Source organism: Haliotis asinina, chromosome 10 (assembly GCF_037392515.1).
Source record: "Haliotis asinina isolate JCU_RB_2024 chromosome 10, JCU_Hal_asi_v2, whole genome shotgun sequence".
NCBI classification, from domain to species: domain Eukaryota; kingdom Metazoa; phylum Mollusca; class Gastropoda; order Lepetellida; family Haliotidae; genus Haliotis; species Haliotis asinina.
The window spans coordinates 45,797,530-45,815,170 of record NC_090289.1 but is presented as its reverse complement, the minus strand read 5'-3'; the positions used below and the strand labels follow the sequence as shown (position 1 = coordinate 45,815,170).

General features: G+C 41.5%; 1 protein-coding gene across 1 annotated transcript; it reads left to right on the top strand.

Moving 5' to 3' along the window:
* The first annotated feature begins 2,272 nt into the window (after positions 1-2,272).
* LOC137298723 (O-acyltransferase like protein-like) lies at positions 2,273-17,000 on the top strand. The gene is made up of 16 exons (XM_067831001.1): positions 2,273-2,522; positions 3,113-3,309; positions 3,437-3,533; positions 4,422-4,515; positions 5,395-5,794; positions 6,761-6,848; positions 7,153-7,329; positions 7,899-7,992; positions 8,607-8,723; positions 9,769-9,934; positions 11,514-11,593; positions 11,758-11,856; positions 12,375-12,498; positions 13,649-13,841; positions 14,565-14,707; positions 16,871-17,000. Exons 1-16 carry the CDS (start codon positions 2,273-2,275, stop codon positions 16,988-16,990), a joined length of 2,439 nt encoding a protein of 812 aa, XP_067687102.1. The 3' UTR covers positions 16,991-17,000.
* The last annotated feature ends 641 nt before the right edge of the window (positions 17,001-17,641 follow it).

Sequence of the window (17,641 nt, the reverse complement as noted above, 5' to 3'; positions counted from 1 at the left end):
AGCAATAACACATTCACTCTTGAGGCGGGATGAGCCGGAATGTTGTCAGAATGAAAACTTCGGGAGATTCCCTAAAACATCTTACTGCACCCCGAATGCATTCCACCTATTTGGATGAATCTTGTTAAATGCCTGAATGTTTAAAACATGGTACATTCGAAGTGGAAAAATATCGAGCGGCATGCGAGGGGTATTCGAACTGCATTCTAAGTATCCTTTTACAAGTATTCTTATTGTATTCGAACTGCATTCAAGCATACTGAATGTGTTCGAGGAAGAATAGAAAATACAAGCCATGCGCTTCCAAATCTTCTCAGAATGTTCTGAATGCGCCTCGACTGAATCGGAATGTACGATTACTGCTGGACTTCAGGTGGGATATGCTTCACATGCATCGCAATATTTGGACTAAAGTTCGAATACAGTTCCAATGTACGCTGAATACACCAGGAGCACACTCAGAACTTTTCAGATGACCTCTGACGTCGTTCAGAACACCACCAAATCGCACTGAAACGTGTCCACCCGTCACTGAAACGACAGATTGCTTTTGAGAGTTGCGCTCTTATATGGCTTGAGTATTTTATTTTATTTTGACGTTACCTTTCGAATTTTGAATTTTTTTTCTGGCTGATTCTTCTTAATTCCTGTCAATTTGTGTGAAGGAGCCGTTACTTGCATGTAACCTTACCCAGATAGCATGGTCCGATGCTCACGTTATGATTTGTTGGGTCAGACTCGACATTTAACAGGTCGGAGACTTATAGCTGGACAATTGCTCAGTGCATCGTTAAACCCAAACAAAATAAACAAAAAGTATTTCCCGGAAGAACAAGGCGACATTTGCAACACAAGTTCGCTGTCAGCGCAATGTAGGTAAATACGATTTGACTTATTTTTAAAAGGAAGTAGACGATAAAATTCTCAAACAAAGGACTTGCATTGCTGAAAGAAATTAACTACTTCGACTGCAGCACAATCACACGTTTGCTTTCATGTGGCTTTCACACAAGTCTCAGCGCAGTATATGCACCTGGCGGGTCATATCGCCCAGCGTAGAAAGATGCATGGATCTGTTTCATCCCGCCGCACCACTTCCTTTACCAAACGTCACGGGGAACATCATCAGAAGGATATCCATCGTATATCATTGAAACCACACCGCACAACACATTTAAAAAACGGCAACCGCTGATCTACCTGATTTACAGTTGCTTCACGCCAGGCGACAGTTTGGGAAGAAGCTATAAGTGAGAATACTGATGAGAAATGAGCGAGCATTCTCATATGTTGTTCACTGCAAAGAAGTCATGAACTTTAAGTAAGGTATGTAGAAACCTCACTCCACTCACTGCACCAACAAAGGTAAAGACAAATCGTGCATTTTATTTTGTACAAGCGAGGTGGTTAAAGCGTTCACTTAACACACCGTAAAGACCGACGACGTACGTCTGTAGCCCATGTGATTTGCGGGTTTATTCCTTAAAAAGACATACAGTTACCTTTCAAGTAGAGGTAGAATCTGATCATTTAGAGGTTTTGTGTATGAAAAGTTTTTGCTAAAAAAGTAGTCGAATGTTACAGACAGTGTGTTAGTTTTGTTCTACGCCACTTTTAGCAATATTCCTGCAATATCGCGACGGGGAACACCAGAAATGGTGTTATAGACAAGTTGCAGTGGCCATACTCTAGATTGTCCATGGACTGGTCTTGTGTGATGAGACATGCAGTTACGGTCACCCAAAGAGTGAAGAATGAGTATAAATTGATTGACTGCTTGTAACGCAGTACTCTGCACGAGTGATATTGAAACTGTAAAATATGTTTGCATCACTCTGAAACTAGACCTACAAAAAGAATCAAGCAGATATTAAGCGGATTCACGTGTACAAGGCATGTATAGATTAAAGTGCATAATATATGTTATACAACCTCGTTTTCATCCAGTTTTTCTTCCAGGTTTCAATGTACTGCTTTTGTGCATTACTTGCTTGGGAAATGAAGACTATTATTTAAATTGCAGTGGTGATTCCATCACAAAAAGGACACTGCAATAAGCTTCACGGGTATTTTATAACCACATTTCATGACAAAAATGGTTCGAGATTTAGTGTTAGTACTACTGACCACAGTCAATGCACATTTATTAACACTATCAACAGGGCAAAAGGAAAATATTACTGATATGAAACGGACGGATTCATTTATGAACAATGCGACTCATACCGGATTACTTGAGGGTCATGTAAGATCATTGCAAGGTGAAGGACATATGGCGCAAATGTCCCAAACGTCAGAAGATGCCCTGTCAGCAAAAGATGGTTCGGACTGGACCGACAACGCCTTGGTAACGGCACCATCATTCAACCATTCAGGTTTACCTGTGTTTTTCCCACTTGTATCGGCGGGAATCATCCAGTCTGGTGTGGACATCTACAGCTACAACATCACTTATGACTGCAAGGTCGAACTTTACCACTACGCCGCGGACCTTCAACGTAGGAAAATTTGGGCTGTCAGAAGTAAGTCTAATGTTTCCGAGGCGAATGAAAAAACCCCAACTAATCAGTGTGACTTCAAGTGTCAATAAGTGTATGTAGAATATAATCAGTTGGACGCCAAAAATAGCATCACATGGCAATCCAGATCCGTAGTTAATTATGTTTTGGTACCTCTTGTCCCATTCCTCTTCTATCCTGATCGAGGGCCCATGGACCAATATTTCTTCCCTAAACTCAAAGCACAACTTTTTGAGCTTTAACCAGTGACGAAATGTCTTAAGACGTGCATATGACGAAGCAAAATGTAAGGAAATCAAAGGAAATTATCAACGACACTTCCGATTGCAACCTTTTGCACACCCCAAGAAGCATTGCTTTGTGCATCTTCTCTATATGCTGTTCCATCACACACGATGGGGATTATCCATTTTAATCAATGAATTTCATTTATTGTAATGATACATTTGAAACACTTTAATCACATATTCCTGAAATCAGGAGGAATAAGTTCATACTCCGATAAGAATGGCTGTCTGGATATAGTCATGCATATTGTTTTGTTTTATCTAGCCTCCAGGTATTATGTTTGTCGAGTGTTTCTTGTGTTCCAGTGTATGACGCCACTGGTAGGCAAGGAGCGGGTTTTCTCCAGGGATCGGTCACATGGCAGGGAGACTATGACCAGTGCAATGATATACATCATATTATGACATCACATGATACAGGAAGTGACGTCAAGATATCAGCTCAGTATTGCTCACTGTTATTTGATTCTCCCAGATGGCTCGACAAATATATTTCCCACCAGGTGATAATTATTTCAACCTACTTTTAAATAAATCCGTTAAACAAAACTCAGACAATAAGTTCTAAGATACAATATAATGAACACATGCTTACCTTTTACAACACAACGAAATATTGTCTCCTGCCAGCACCTGCCGTTCCCGGTGCACCTGCCGCACCTGACGCTGGACATCTGCATCCCTTCTGGCTGTGCGGAGGACGATCTCACCACCATCATCAACACATGTAGGTCTTTGCAGGTATTCAAAATGCAAAGTGTGATACGGTCTACTTTCTCAGAGTCAGGTACTAAACTTACTTTAAAATTCTGACACAGTCAGTCACTTTTGTCTCGAATTTTCGGTTGACTCGAAGTAAAATATTGGTCTCTTCGTATTCCTTATTTCTTCTTTTGGAGGTTACGCCTTCTTTTGGGGGTTGTGTTGAACCTCGAATTACTCGACTAACAGGATCGGGTGCTCATGCCTGCTGACTTGGTTGACACGTGTCATTGTGTCTCAGTTGCGTAGATCGATGCTCATGCTGTTGACCACTGGCTTGCATGGTTCTGAATATTTGCAGACGGCCGCCATATTGCTGGAATATTGCTGAGTGCGGTTTTAAACAACAAACAAACAAACCAATCGGATTACTCGATACAGAACTGTACGAAGTGCCTGTGCACTATCATGAAATTTTATTTGGATGTGAAGAATGATCTTGACCAAGCGAGAAATACACATTTGTATTTTGATAATATGAAAGTTTTTGCATTCTAGATAATATGACAGTCATTAAAAGATAAATTACATGTTATATTCTTAATCTGAAGAAAATACCACACAGCACACAATGTTCGCTAGTGCTAATTTTACTATACATGTATTTGAGATTCGAAAGAAAGTAAAGGTGTATCACTTATTTTTTTTTTTTTTTAAAACTTCTTTGTGTCAGTTCTATGTGTAACCGAGAGCAGGACATGTCAATGTAGAGACGCAAATACATTGTGAAGATTGGAACAACAGTTCTGTTGATAATTATAAAGTGGATCTCTGGAAGAAATGTCCATGTTACAATCAGGCTCTTTTCACATATTACACCAGCTTTACTCTCATGTCTCTCTGTTGTAAACAGATGCAGGTCAACAGCAAGACAACATCACCCTGTCTGGCATCATGTGTCAGAGAGACCTGGATCTCGCCTCCGATGCCGCTGCCATCATCTCACTGTACGCTATTGGAACTTATGTCTGTGTGTTGCGTTGTGGACTAGGCTGTCCCGAGTGAAGATACCCAAACACAGTGATTCGGGGAGGATTGTGTCTTGGATAAAGGAGAATAAAATAGTCGACCGATCGTTGAATATCAATCACTAAACTATTCAAATAACGATTCATGCAATGACAAATTTTAGCGGTATTCAAATATTTCAATAATGCACTTATATAAAAAGCAAAGTGAGTTCTAATTTATTGATATGAAACGATTACGATTACGGTTTGATGGCATTCACATTTTATCACAAAACACAAAACCTATCGACAATTGTGCGACCTTTGCGTTTTAAACCATCTAACCGACTAAACTTTGCAACAACAAAAAATAAAATAAAAAATAAAAAAAAATATCGGACCGACCCGTAGATGCGTTCAGGGTATAGTGGAGACTTCTCGGAACGTGTACTCAGGAGATATCAAGGATGGAGAAGAAGTAGAAGTATTAGTTATAGAGGTAGTAGCGAGGAAGGTTGTAGCAGCAGTAAGTGTCGTAGTAGAAAACTGTTGTAGTGTTAGAAATGAAGTAGCAGTTACTGTAGTATAATATTATATTAGTTGTGGCAGTAGTGATGGTTGTATTAATGGCAATAGTTACGGAAGTAATGGTAGTAACAGTAGTGGCAGTAGTGTGCATTAGTATCTCTAGAGGTAGTGTTGTAGCAAGTATTAGTAACAGCCGTAGGTGAAATGGGACTCGCTTTCAGAATTACAGTACTTGCATGTAACGATGTGCGTGTACGTGTCTGTATGCTGTCATGCTGCAATTCATATATGAATCAGGAGTTACCACTATTCATTTAACCCACTAATGTGTTTATATAATTGCTCCAGGTGTGTGCTGGCTACACTTGCATGTTTGGTGTTCCTTGGAAGCATGATCACTGTCATTGCAAGACTGACAGCTTCGACTGAAGAACTAAACCCATCACCATGTGTGGGCTATTTCAGCAGAAGGGGAAATATATTTTCTGTGGTACGTCAACACAGAGCTCTCTACAGCAGAAACAAACTGTACACCAAGTCCATATGGTCGTTGTGTAAAGGTAAGCGAGGTAGTCTGACGAATGTTTCGGGCCACCAAGCCGCAGCAACCTCCTCCGCAGATCACGTCGAGGACGTCGCGATTAGTGACCAAAGATCGACTTCTTTGAGACCGGGGGATCTATCAGTGATTCAGATGGCACAGAAAGGGGATGACTCTTCAGAGAAACGGACAGATATCAAACTCGAGGTTGGTTGTTTTCATTTTGACAAACATAACAGCTGTATGGACATTTTAGCTTTTATTGCCGCCCAGTCACTCCAGCGTCAGGATGTTCAACAAAGGTTTCAGTCACAATAGTCCTTTTGCAGAATCAGGACAGAGGCCCAAAATATTCCTATCACAGAGCAATCATGGAAATATTTATGGCTGAATTACGCACGGCATGCATGTGTGTACGTTTATACGTGTGTGTGTGTGCGCACGTCTGCTTGTATTCGTCTTCATTCAGACTGGCTCCATGGTTTAAATGCGATACCCCTGTATAAGAGGAACACTATCTACGAGATCAATTCTTCTTTCATTCCCTTAATATCTTAGGGGCGGGGCATACGTAGCCTGGTGACCAAAGCTTTGGCTAATCACGCCTAAACCCGTGAAGGTCCGGGTTTGAATATTGGCCTTCAGTAACCCATGGTTATCGTAACAGGATCTGTGGGATCGAGGGTCAGGCTCTCTGACATGTCATCGGTTCCTCATTACACAGATCGATGCTCATGCTCTTCACCACTGGATTGGCTAGTCCAGACTCGATTATTTACAGACCGCCAACATATAGCTGGGATAATTCTCAGTGCTCCGTACAACTACACTCGCTCATTCACTCATAACGCCGAAGACACGAGTTCGATTCCCCACATACAATATGTGAAGCCAATTTCTGGTGATCCCTGCTCTGATATTGCTGGAATATTGTTAAAAGCGGCGTAAAACCATACTCACTGAAGCGACATCGTTTGGTCTGATACAGCTAGTTCCACAGAAGACTCTGCCAACTAGACAGTGGCACCGCCTCCAAAACACAACCAGTGCACGAGAAAGTAGTAGCCTTCATAATCAGTCATTTGCTTTCTAAGAGTATAAATACCAGTTTCTCTGAAAAGCCGTCTAAATGCATAGTTATTGTATGTCTAACTTCTGAATGATGTGCTTCAGCCAATCGCTGTGATGTCCCTACCCGACAGAACGGATTCCCAACAAAGCGCCCAATCTGACCCAAACCAACTTGTCAGTTTGACACCAGGTAAACAGAAAAAAAGAGCAATGTGTTCCACTGATGATTGGCAGCGTTGTTACGGCGTACGCTCACAACCGTCGATCCACCACCACCCACCCCACTCATGGATACAACGTAAAAACGTGAAAAACACGCGTTTATGTTCCTCTTTATCTGCGGGAATCCTGCTAATTGTGGCGTACCATGATTAATGAGATCATGCATTCATGTAATGATTCAAAATGATTCGATTTGCAATATTTGAATTTTGTGTCTCATCTTTAATCTTTAAAGTGACTTACTCGCATTCATTAGTGTGGGTTTTGTTCAGGTGGTGTGGTCACTGATATCCTCCTGTGTTTCTCCCTACCGAATAATCTGGCGGCCGTTCTTGGAGGGGCCAATGCAGATCAGCTACTCTTTCTCAGTGGTATCCGGTTCCTCTCCATCTGCTGGGTTGTCTTTGGCAACACTATTAGCTTCATACACAGAACACCTGATGTGATCGGTAACTATGCTTATATTGTCTGATAGTGGCTTTATAAATGGCTTAAATGTACAGTCAATTCACACTGCTCCACGTTGTACGATTGTCTGGTCTTACCTACAAGGTTCCATTCAAGTTCAAGTCAACCACGAGATGTAAGTGAGTGAATGGGTTTAGTTTACGCTGTTTTAGCAATATTCCATTAATATCACTACGGGGGACACCAGAAAAAGGGCTTCACAGATTATACCCATGTGGAGAACCGAACCAGGCGAACACTTTAACCACTAGGCTACCCCGCCACCCCTCGATTTGTAAGACGGTGGCAGATGTGGAGGAACATAGACACTTTCGGTTCTTAATTTTATATATCTTGGACCATTCAATTTCATCTCGTATGCCAAATCTGATTTTGAAAAACGTCCACTTGGAACAGGATTGTCACATCGATTGACTCACATGAATCACTGAATTGGTTATAATTATTTTCAGTTGAGCAAATTGAAAAAGAAAGAAGTTACAGAGCACGAGCTATATGTAAGAGGTATATCGTATCTTCTTGTGTGCATTGAAACTTTACTTTCTTTCAGAAAATGGCGTCACTCTTGTGGAATTGGCTCAGCGTCCTTTGTTTCAAGCAATAATCAACAGTACTTTTGCTTCTGACTCTTTCTTCATTCTCAGGTAAAGTGAATCCAAACGTCATGTGTGTAGGTGCATGAGAGGAACAGAACTCGTATATGACGACAGCAAACTGAACATATTTCATTTAAGATGTTCTTGTTATGACATTTATAATCTGGGGCGCTGGAGAAACATAGTGATTCAAGCGTTCGACCGTCACGCTGGAGATAAGATTTGATTCCCCACATGGGTGCAATGTGTGCAATGCATTTCTTCCCCATTCTTACACATTCATACTCACTCATATACAATCGCCCTATTCTACAAGTACAATCCGAATCATAGATTCTAAAGACAAGTTCGGTTTTATGTGACATCGCTGAGGACATCTGTTACGGCCACTCAACTTCTACTAATACCATGACTCATTTAATAGCAGTAGGTCAGCTTAGTGTATACAGGACTAGAACGTCCCATCATGAATATGCGCCATATTTATTCAAAGAACTAAGTACACTTAATGAGTGTGCAGAGATACGTACCACAAATCCATAGCTAAACAGATTTGTTTAATGACACCAAAGTGAGTGTTTTTATGTAATTATAGAATCACTGTGTTTTCAAACGCAACTGGAATTCAGCCTGTCAACTGTGCTTTTCCATGTTTCAAACAGTGGAACGTTGCTGTCCTTCAATTTTCTGCGGACTGTTGACAAGAAAAGGTCGGCAGGGAAGGAGTTCAAAGTGAATCTCAAGTTTCTCCTGATGTTCTATGTCCATCGTCTGTTGAGGTGAGCACTGACTAGGTGCGTGCGTGAGTGTGTAAATGAGTCAGTCTTCAGTGCGTGTTTCTATGGGTGGATGGTGGGTGGAGAGGTTGATTGAAGGAGTGGATGAGGCGATTGAGCGTGTATGAGTGAGTGGTGGGTTATATGAATGATGGTGTTAATTGGCGGGATAGATGCGTAAGATTGTAAATGAGCGCGCAGTGTTGCTCAGTGTGTACTTAACCAATTATTGCAGAGCTTTACATTAATGCCCAATATTTCAATACAATGAAAATAATCCTGCAATTTCACAGAGTTCTTGAATGAGAACATCACTAACTGAGATGTTATTACGTGTGTGTCCTTTCAGTGTTATCAAATAATGCAATCCTCTTTCAAGGGCGGTGGGGTAACATAATAGGTAAAGTGTTCGCTCGTCACGCCTAAGACTCGGGTTCGATTACCCACATGGGTACAATGTGTGAAGCCCATTTCTAGTATTTCCAGTGTCCCCCGCCACGATATTTTCTCTTTCAAAAGAAATCATATCAATGGAAGTTGCATGTAATTGCAATTTATATCCTGCCTTAGACTCACTTAAAGCACTCACTACATGCTATATGCGTATGATCTTTCATCGAAGATGCATATCTCCATTAACTTAGGGCAAACAACTGTAAACCTTATGCAGATGAATTGCACGAAGAGCATGTATCGACTTGCTGAAAAACATGTGCAAATATCGGGCATGTGAACAGCTGTGTTTTGATGTAAATATTGTTAAGAATTCACCAATTTTCACCGAGTTTCATGATTTATTGAACTCACGACAATAATCCTTTTAACGTTACGAATTTGTTTTACAGTGCACGAAATCATGTGTAAGCAGTACCTTTAAAGAGCATGGGATATTTTGCGAAATCTAATTTAGAACAGTTGGTTAAGTAAGTGCCTGTATGTAAAAAAATGAGTCTAAACCTTTGATGGGTAGTATATATGATCGCATTCAGACGACACATTCTTGATCAACTCATCAATGCATTTATTGATTTATTATCTGTCTATATAGAATATTACCATGTTATCTGGTGGTGTTGATGGTTTTTGCCAACCTCATGCCCTACATGGGACGTGGACCCAGATGGAAGTTTGTGACTACCGCCATCAGCCAGTGCAAGGACCACTGGTGGGCCAACGTCTTCTTCTTCAGCAACTTCTACAAAGCAGATGAAATGGTGAAACACTTTTACAACCATAATGTAATTTGTAAGTGAGTTTTACGCCGCACTCAGCAATATTCCAGCGATATGGTGGCGGTCTGTAAATAATCAAGTCTAAGCAAGGAATCAGTCACAGTATTATCTAATATAAACTCAGCAAAAATATAAACTGGACACTCATTTTTCAAATAGTGTTTTGAATCTTTTCTTGAAAGAGTAACTGTTCTTGTTGTGATTATGGTTAAATGCATTGTCAAGGACATTGCGTCACACATTCATTCTACTGGTCGGGCCTACGTAGCAACGGGGAGAGCACTGCACGCTAAAATCACGTTACCACTTGCCACAAGTCACTTGACCTATTGATACACGCGCAGTGCAGACCATCCATAATCTCCAGACACGTGTCCATCAAACTGGCACCACAGCTGACTGCTCCCTTCCTGGTCGACCACGTGTGACGTCAAACGCAGAAGACCGACAGATTGTCTTATGTCATAGCGTTATCGGTTTGTCACTGCCACATCCACTGGGAATGTATTGTTTGAAGGTCGAGTGGCTGTCCAAACCATTCGAAATCGCCTGCGCATTGCTCGTCTTCATGCACGGCGACCATATCGTGGATCTATTCTAACCCGTTTCCATCGACGCCAGCGTCTTCTCTGGGTACGACGGCACCTGAGATGGACCCAGCGAGATTGTAATAGGGTTGTGTTTAGTGATGAATAAAGGTTCACATTAACCTTTGCTGATGGAAGGGTTAGAGTTTGGAGAAGACGAGGCGAACACAATGCCTAGTGTTGCGTACAGAAAGTGGATCGATTTGGGGTCGGTACCGTTATGGTTTGGAGTGCTATCGACGGTCATGCTCGATCCCGTCTCATTGGCATCCAGGGAAACCTTAATGCGGCAGCATACAGGGATCAGGTGCTCGTTCCAGAGCTTTTGCCATTCATGGCAGTTCATGGCATAGGTCGGACCTTCCAACAGGATAACGTCAGACCTCATACTACGGCCCATTTAAGAACGAATTTCCTCAGGAACGCTGGCATCAATATCACGGAGTGGCACTCAAGGTCTCCCGACCTAAACCTCATAGAGCATGTGTGGGATGTGTTAGGCAGGCGGCTCCGTCAAGGAAGGAACCCTTCACAGAACATGCAGGAGCTTAGTGCCATGTTGGTACAAATATGGCGGCGCATTACACAAGCTGTGTTCAGACGCATCATCCAATCTATGAGGAGACGTTGTATCGCAGTTGTGAACGCCCATGGAGGACACACCCGATATCGACAAGATTTCACTAAGTTGTGACTCACAGTGTTTGATCATGGACCTTGTAGTCTTTTTTTCGGTGGAACCGATTCCATGACAAACATGATCTGTATGCTATAGTATCCTTAATGACAAGAATTGAATGCAATCGATATTTCAAACCCATTTTCCAAAATGTTCAAATTATTGACTTTGAAACGCGTGTCAAGGTTTTATTTTTGTTGAGTTTATATCGTATCTTTTGTAGATCATAACAATATTAGAAGGTTTTGTAAGAGATCAGTCGCGTCCTCCTGAACATCGCTACGTTACTTTTCAGTGTATGAGCTGGACATTCTTTTTGGTGAATGACACTCAGTTCTACCTTATATCGCCGCTCATCCTTATACCTCTGGTCAGGTAGGTCATGCATCAAACCTGCTCTGGACTCTATGTCTGGTTACTCCACCGAGATTGGTTCAGTAATATCCTTCATAGAAGGGATATTTGGTAATAATCATGACGAAACGCGCTCAACCATTATGATGAAAATGATGAAACTCATCAGTTGAGTTTGCTCCTAGGCTACCTCCCATTGGGTTTGTTCTGCTCGGTGTTCTTGTGGCAACACAGCTGGTGTCGGTCGGGATCCTGAATGACAAGATCAACGGGAATATGTTGCGGTAGGACGGTAATTCCTCATCCAGTTCCCAGAGAATGTCTTGACAAGCCATCTAGAAAGGCCCTTGAAACTGTGTAGACGAATCCACTATCATGTGCACATTGTGTTCTTGAGTATAATGTTAACGTTGTTCTGTCCACAAGAACCCTTAGTGGGTCAGGTAATCTAACTGTAACTACGCACAAATATTTTAGACAATAATTTTAAATGATATATTTTAACTACATTATTCAACGCCAACATGATCTGTTTTAACTACATTAGCCTACAGGCATGACGGCCTTAAACAAAATTATAAGTATTTGTCCTGGGATAATGCTCAGTATAATAAAGAACAAGTCACCATCATTATGCCTTACTTATACAGAACCTCGGTGATATAGGCTCAGAGGCACAGATAGAGAGCAAAGATGATACTGATACCTCCTGGAGTCACTAGATAGGTTAAACCGTTAATTTCCGAAGACATGTGAAAAGTCAAATAGTTTCCTTTGAGGTGATGACTTGATTTGATTTCAGGATGGACCATGGCTACTTCTCCGATATTTACGCCAAGCCTTACTGCCGGGTGGGAGTATTTGCAATTGGGATGATGCTTGGCTACATCTTAAACAGAGTGGGAAGAAAGGCCAATCTTAGAAAGGTACATACTAAGAAACTGTACATTGTTCCGAATACGTCAACAGACACAACACCCATACTAAGTCTTACCGGTTCACCTGACTGTTTTAACGTTATAAATAAAATACTAATGCTACTACTTACACGGGCAGATGAGGGTTAGAATTGGTCTTCAGCAACGCAAGTGACAAACGGGATCGGATGGTCAGGAAGGTTAACATTGTTGGTTGTGGCTTTGTTGAACCGAAGACTGAAGTCATCCATGTTGCTTGGTTGACATTTTAGTTTAGTTACATCTTTTTTTCTAGTGCACAACGTTTCAGGGCGTGTTCTAACCCCATTATCAGGTAGAACTGATCTATCAGATGATAGGGCAAGAACACGCCCTGATGGGTCGGTTATACACCAGAAAAAAGAAGATGAAGAGTCTCTGTGTCATCCATGGTTTGCTTCTGGTTCTGCCAGGGGAGCTGGAACAATAAACGATACCTTTTATTAAAGTGTACTTGGATAGAATGGTTTAAAAATGTCTGCATGTTGTCAAAATGCCTGGACCTCTAGAACGTAATATAGCTAATCTCATTACAAAATTGATCTTCAGCAACCCATGCTTAACACATGTCATGGTATCCCAGTTGTGTAGATCGATGCACATGCTGATGACCACTGGATAGTCTGGTCAAGACTATTTTTTTAGAGTTAATGAGACGTTAAACAACAAACCAACAAACCAACTACTACTGCTACTATCATACATCTCTTGATATCACGACAAACATTGCCATTCTGTTTGTAGGAATGACAGAAGAGTGTCGTGTATAATGCTGGAAATACGTTCTAGTAGTAGTAGTAGTAGTAGTAGTAGTAGTAGTAGTAGTAGTAGTAGTAGTAGTAGTAACAGTAACGGGAAGACTGCATTTAACGGGTCTCCTGAAGTTAGGGTTAGATTAGGATTAGGTTAGGGTTAGGGCTAGGCTAAACTGGGCTGGTGGGCTTAGCTAGTGTTAGTGTTGGGGTGAGGTTAGAGTAGGCTGGGATTAGAATTAGCTTAGGGTTAGAGTTAGGGTTAATTGCCGAAGGCAGCGACCCGAAAAGTGCAGGTGTCCCGCTCTAACACGATATGTGATTAGTACTGATTAAATTCCTTTTGGCGTTTTCCGCTATCTTTCCAGACACCGATGCTACTTGGCTGGTTGATGTCGTTCTGCACGATGGTGTTGGTGATATACATAACATACATACAGAACAGAGTCGGCGGGAGGAAATTTACTGCTGTGGAAGTTGGGGTGTATGAGGCCCTTGCCCGTCCTGCCTGGGGACTGGCGTTATCCTGGGTTATCTTTGCCTGCTATGTCGAACAAGGAGGTATTTGCGATCACAGGGTGCAGTTATCCTTATTCGTTGCTTCCAAATGAAAATGAAATCGTACATAATATATTAAAACGGTCCGCATGCTGAGGGGCTCGTATTACAAAACGATCGCAGGGCTACGACTGTCGTACGTCTATGTTAATGTATGGAAGTTACGATCACCCTAACGCTAAGATCGGGTTATATGGGCCTAGATTTTCGAAGCTCTCTTAGCGCTAAGATAGTCGTAAGTTAATGTTAATGTATGGCACTTACGACTATCTTAGCGCTAAGAGAGCTTCGAATATCTAGGCCATGGTCCATTTCACACTGCAATCACAGCTCTAAGGTGATCGTAACTCCCATACCGTAAAGTAGACTTAAACGATTACGACCGCTTTGTGAAACACAGCCCTGGCCAGATTCCAGCTAGTGGAATAAGGTCCAGGCCCTGTTTCACTGAGCCATCGTAGCGCTTCGACTCTCGTACTGCCTAAACTGGGCCTAGATTTTCGAAGCTCGTCTAAGCGCTAAGACAGTCGTAAGTTAATGTTAAATTAAATATATGGCACTTACGACTATCTATCTATCGCTAAAGGCGCTTCGAAAACCAAGTCCCTGTAACATAGACTTACGACAGTGGAGTCGCTACGATAACTTTGTGAAATGAGGCCCATAACATATATATCGGCTTTCGTAACTCAGCAGCAATGATTGCATTTCCTTCGTTTGTTCTAGGGTTTATTAACACATTCCTGTCCTGGAACTACTTTTTCCCACTGTGCCGTATCACCTTCGGGATCTACCTCCTCCATCCCATGGTGATCATGCTTGTTCGTGATACATCTCGCAGCCTCATCCACTTCTCTCCCTTTGGTCTGGTACGTGATATATGTCTTAACAATCGTTAAGAGGTCACTACGTATCATTGTTCCAAGGCTGCGCTGAATGCTGGCACACGTGAATATCCTAGGTAGAAACAGTCTTCAGCAACTTATGCTTGCCATGAAAGGCGACTAACGGGATCGGGTGGTCAGACTCGCTGACTCGTTTAACATATACCATCGTATCCAAATGGCGGGCATCGATGCTCATTCGTTTGATCACTGGATGGCTGATCCTGTTTGTATTATTTGCAGAAAGACGCCATATAGCTGGAATACTGCTAACTGCGTCGTTAAACAACAAACCAAACAGTCATCCGAATGCACGAATGCAGAACTTATGGATTAACATATTTCTAATTATTTTCTAATTTGAAGACGCTGGACATGCGGAGAGCAAGGGTGTTCATTACTTGTTTTCTATTACTATGTTCTATAAAGAATCATTTCAGTTAACATTTAGTCTTAGAGGCTTGTGCGTGTCAAGACATCAGTGTGAAATGGTGAATGTATTTGGCCAACCTACCGACTTTCTAAATGGCATCGTGTAATCATCACTCTGAACTCAATTACAACATTAGAAGCCGCTGTAAACCTTACATGTCGTCATAAAACCAGCCTTCATCCCAACTTCTCTCCCACATGAATCTATTCTGACACGTTATGGTATCGGCAGATTGTCTGGTCTAACCATGTTGTTTACAAGTACCTGCTGTATTGCAGGAGAATAGTAGGTGTATAGCAGGATTATTGTAGTAGTATGGCAGGAGTATGGTAGATATATAGCAGGATTATTGCAGGAGTATGGCAGCAGTATGGTAGATATATAGCAGGATTATTGTAGTAGTATGGCAGGAGTATGGTAGATATATAGCAGGATTATTGCAGGAGTATGGCAGGAGTATGGTAGATATATAGCAGGATTATTGTAGTAGTATGGCAGCAGTATGGTAGATATATAGCAGGAGTATTGTAGTAGTATGGCAGGAGTATGGTAGATATATAGCAGGATTATTGCAGGAGTATGGCAGCAGTATGGTAGATATATAGCAGGATTATTGTAGTAGTATGGCAGGAGTATGGTAGATATATAGCAGGATTATTGCAGGAGTATGGCAGCAGTATGGTAGATATATAGCAGGAGTATTGTAGTAGTATGGCAGGAGTATGGTAGATATATAGCAGGATTATTGTAGTAGTATGGCAAGAGTGTGGTAGGATTATAACAGGAGTATGGTAGGAATATAGCAGATTATTGTAGTAGTATGACAAGAGTGTGGTAGGATTATAATAGGAGTATGGTATGAATATAGCAGGATTATTGTAGTAGTATGGCAGGAGCATGGTAGGATTATAGCAGGATTATTGTAGTACTATGGCAGGAGTATGGTAGGATTATAGCAGGATTTTTGCAGGGGTATGGCAGGAGTATGGTAGATGTATAGCAGGATTATTGTAGTAGTATTACAAGAGTATCGTAGGATTATAACAGGAGTATGGTAGGAATATAGCAGGAATATTGTAGCAGTATGGCAGGAGTATGGTAGTATTATAGCAGGATTATTGTAGCAGTATGGCAGGAGTATGGTAGGATTATAGCAGGATTATTGTAGTACTATGGCAGGAGTATGGTAGGATTATAGCAGGATTTTTGCCGGGGTATGGCAGGAGTATGGTAGATGTATAGCAGGATTAGTGTAGTACTATGGCAGGAGTATGGTAGGATTTTAGCAGGATTATTGTAATAGTATGGCAAGAGTGTGATAGGATTATAACAGGAGTATGGTAGGAATATAGCAGGATTATTGTAGGAGTGCGGCAGGAGTATAGCACTAGTCTTGTATGGGTATAGCAGGAGTATTGTAGGAGTATAGCAGGGGTATTGTAGGATTATAGCAGGAGTATTGTAGGAGTATAGCAGGAGTATTGTAGGATTATAGCAGGAGTATTGTAGGAGTGCGGCAGGAGTATAGCACTAGTCTTGTATGGGTATAGCAGGAGTATTGTCGGATTATAGCAGGAGTATCGTAGGACGTTAGCAGGACTCACATTGTCACTGATTTCAACGATCCATTTATATAAAGTGATATGGCGTTTCTTTTGTAACTCAGTATACATCGAATATTTGTGATGGTGTGTATGTACTATGTTGTATTTCAGTGGCTGCTGTATGTCCCGATACTCGTGATGGCAGCAATGGTGGCGCTAGTACTCATCACCTGCGTGCAACAGCCATTCATTACACTGGAATTGCTCATCAAGAACATAGCGTCGCACTAAACGATGAATCCATAAGTGCGTTGTGGTGTTTGATACGTTGTTACTGGTTTACGGATTTCTTTAAACCAAAACACAGGGTCGAGGGCCGACGTTTATATCAAGTGATGGTTTTAAGGATACGCGGCTAAGGAAATCAAGGTAAATCAATAGAGGCATATTTTCTACAGCCGGTCGGTATAATGTCTGTGTACCTGCCGTATTACAGGAGTATAGTAGGTGTATAGCAGGATTATTGTAGTAGTATGGCAGGAGTATGGTAGATAAAACACAATGTAATGGCAATGCACATGTATCAGACTCGACGTAAAACACTTTGTGGTGTCGACTTGTTATTCTCGTATGCAATATTAGCGGCGTTTGAGAGGGGCCCAAGCAAACATGTTGGGCGTAAGACAATGGCTGGGGTGATTTTGACACGGTGAAGTGGTATACTGCTTCCATCATGGCGTTGGTCGTTTTTTTAATAAAGATAAAAAAGATAGTTAATTAAAAAATAGTTTGGACGAGGCTGACAAATATAAACAGGCATAATTCCGGAACGGGTAACCAAAGTGTCTTTTTTTCAATTTGGGGATGAAACCAAATATCTAGATACAGACGTATCGAATTTAGAAAGGCATGCACTCAACATCTCGTTTTCTGATATTCTGA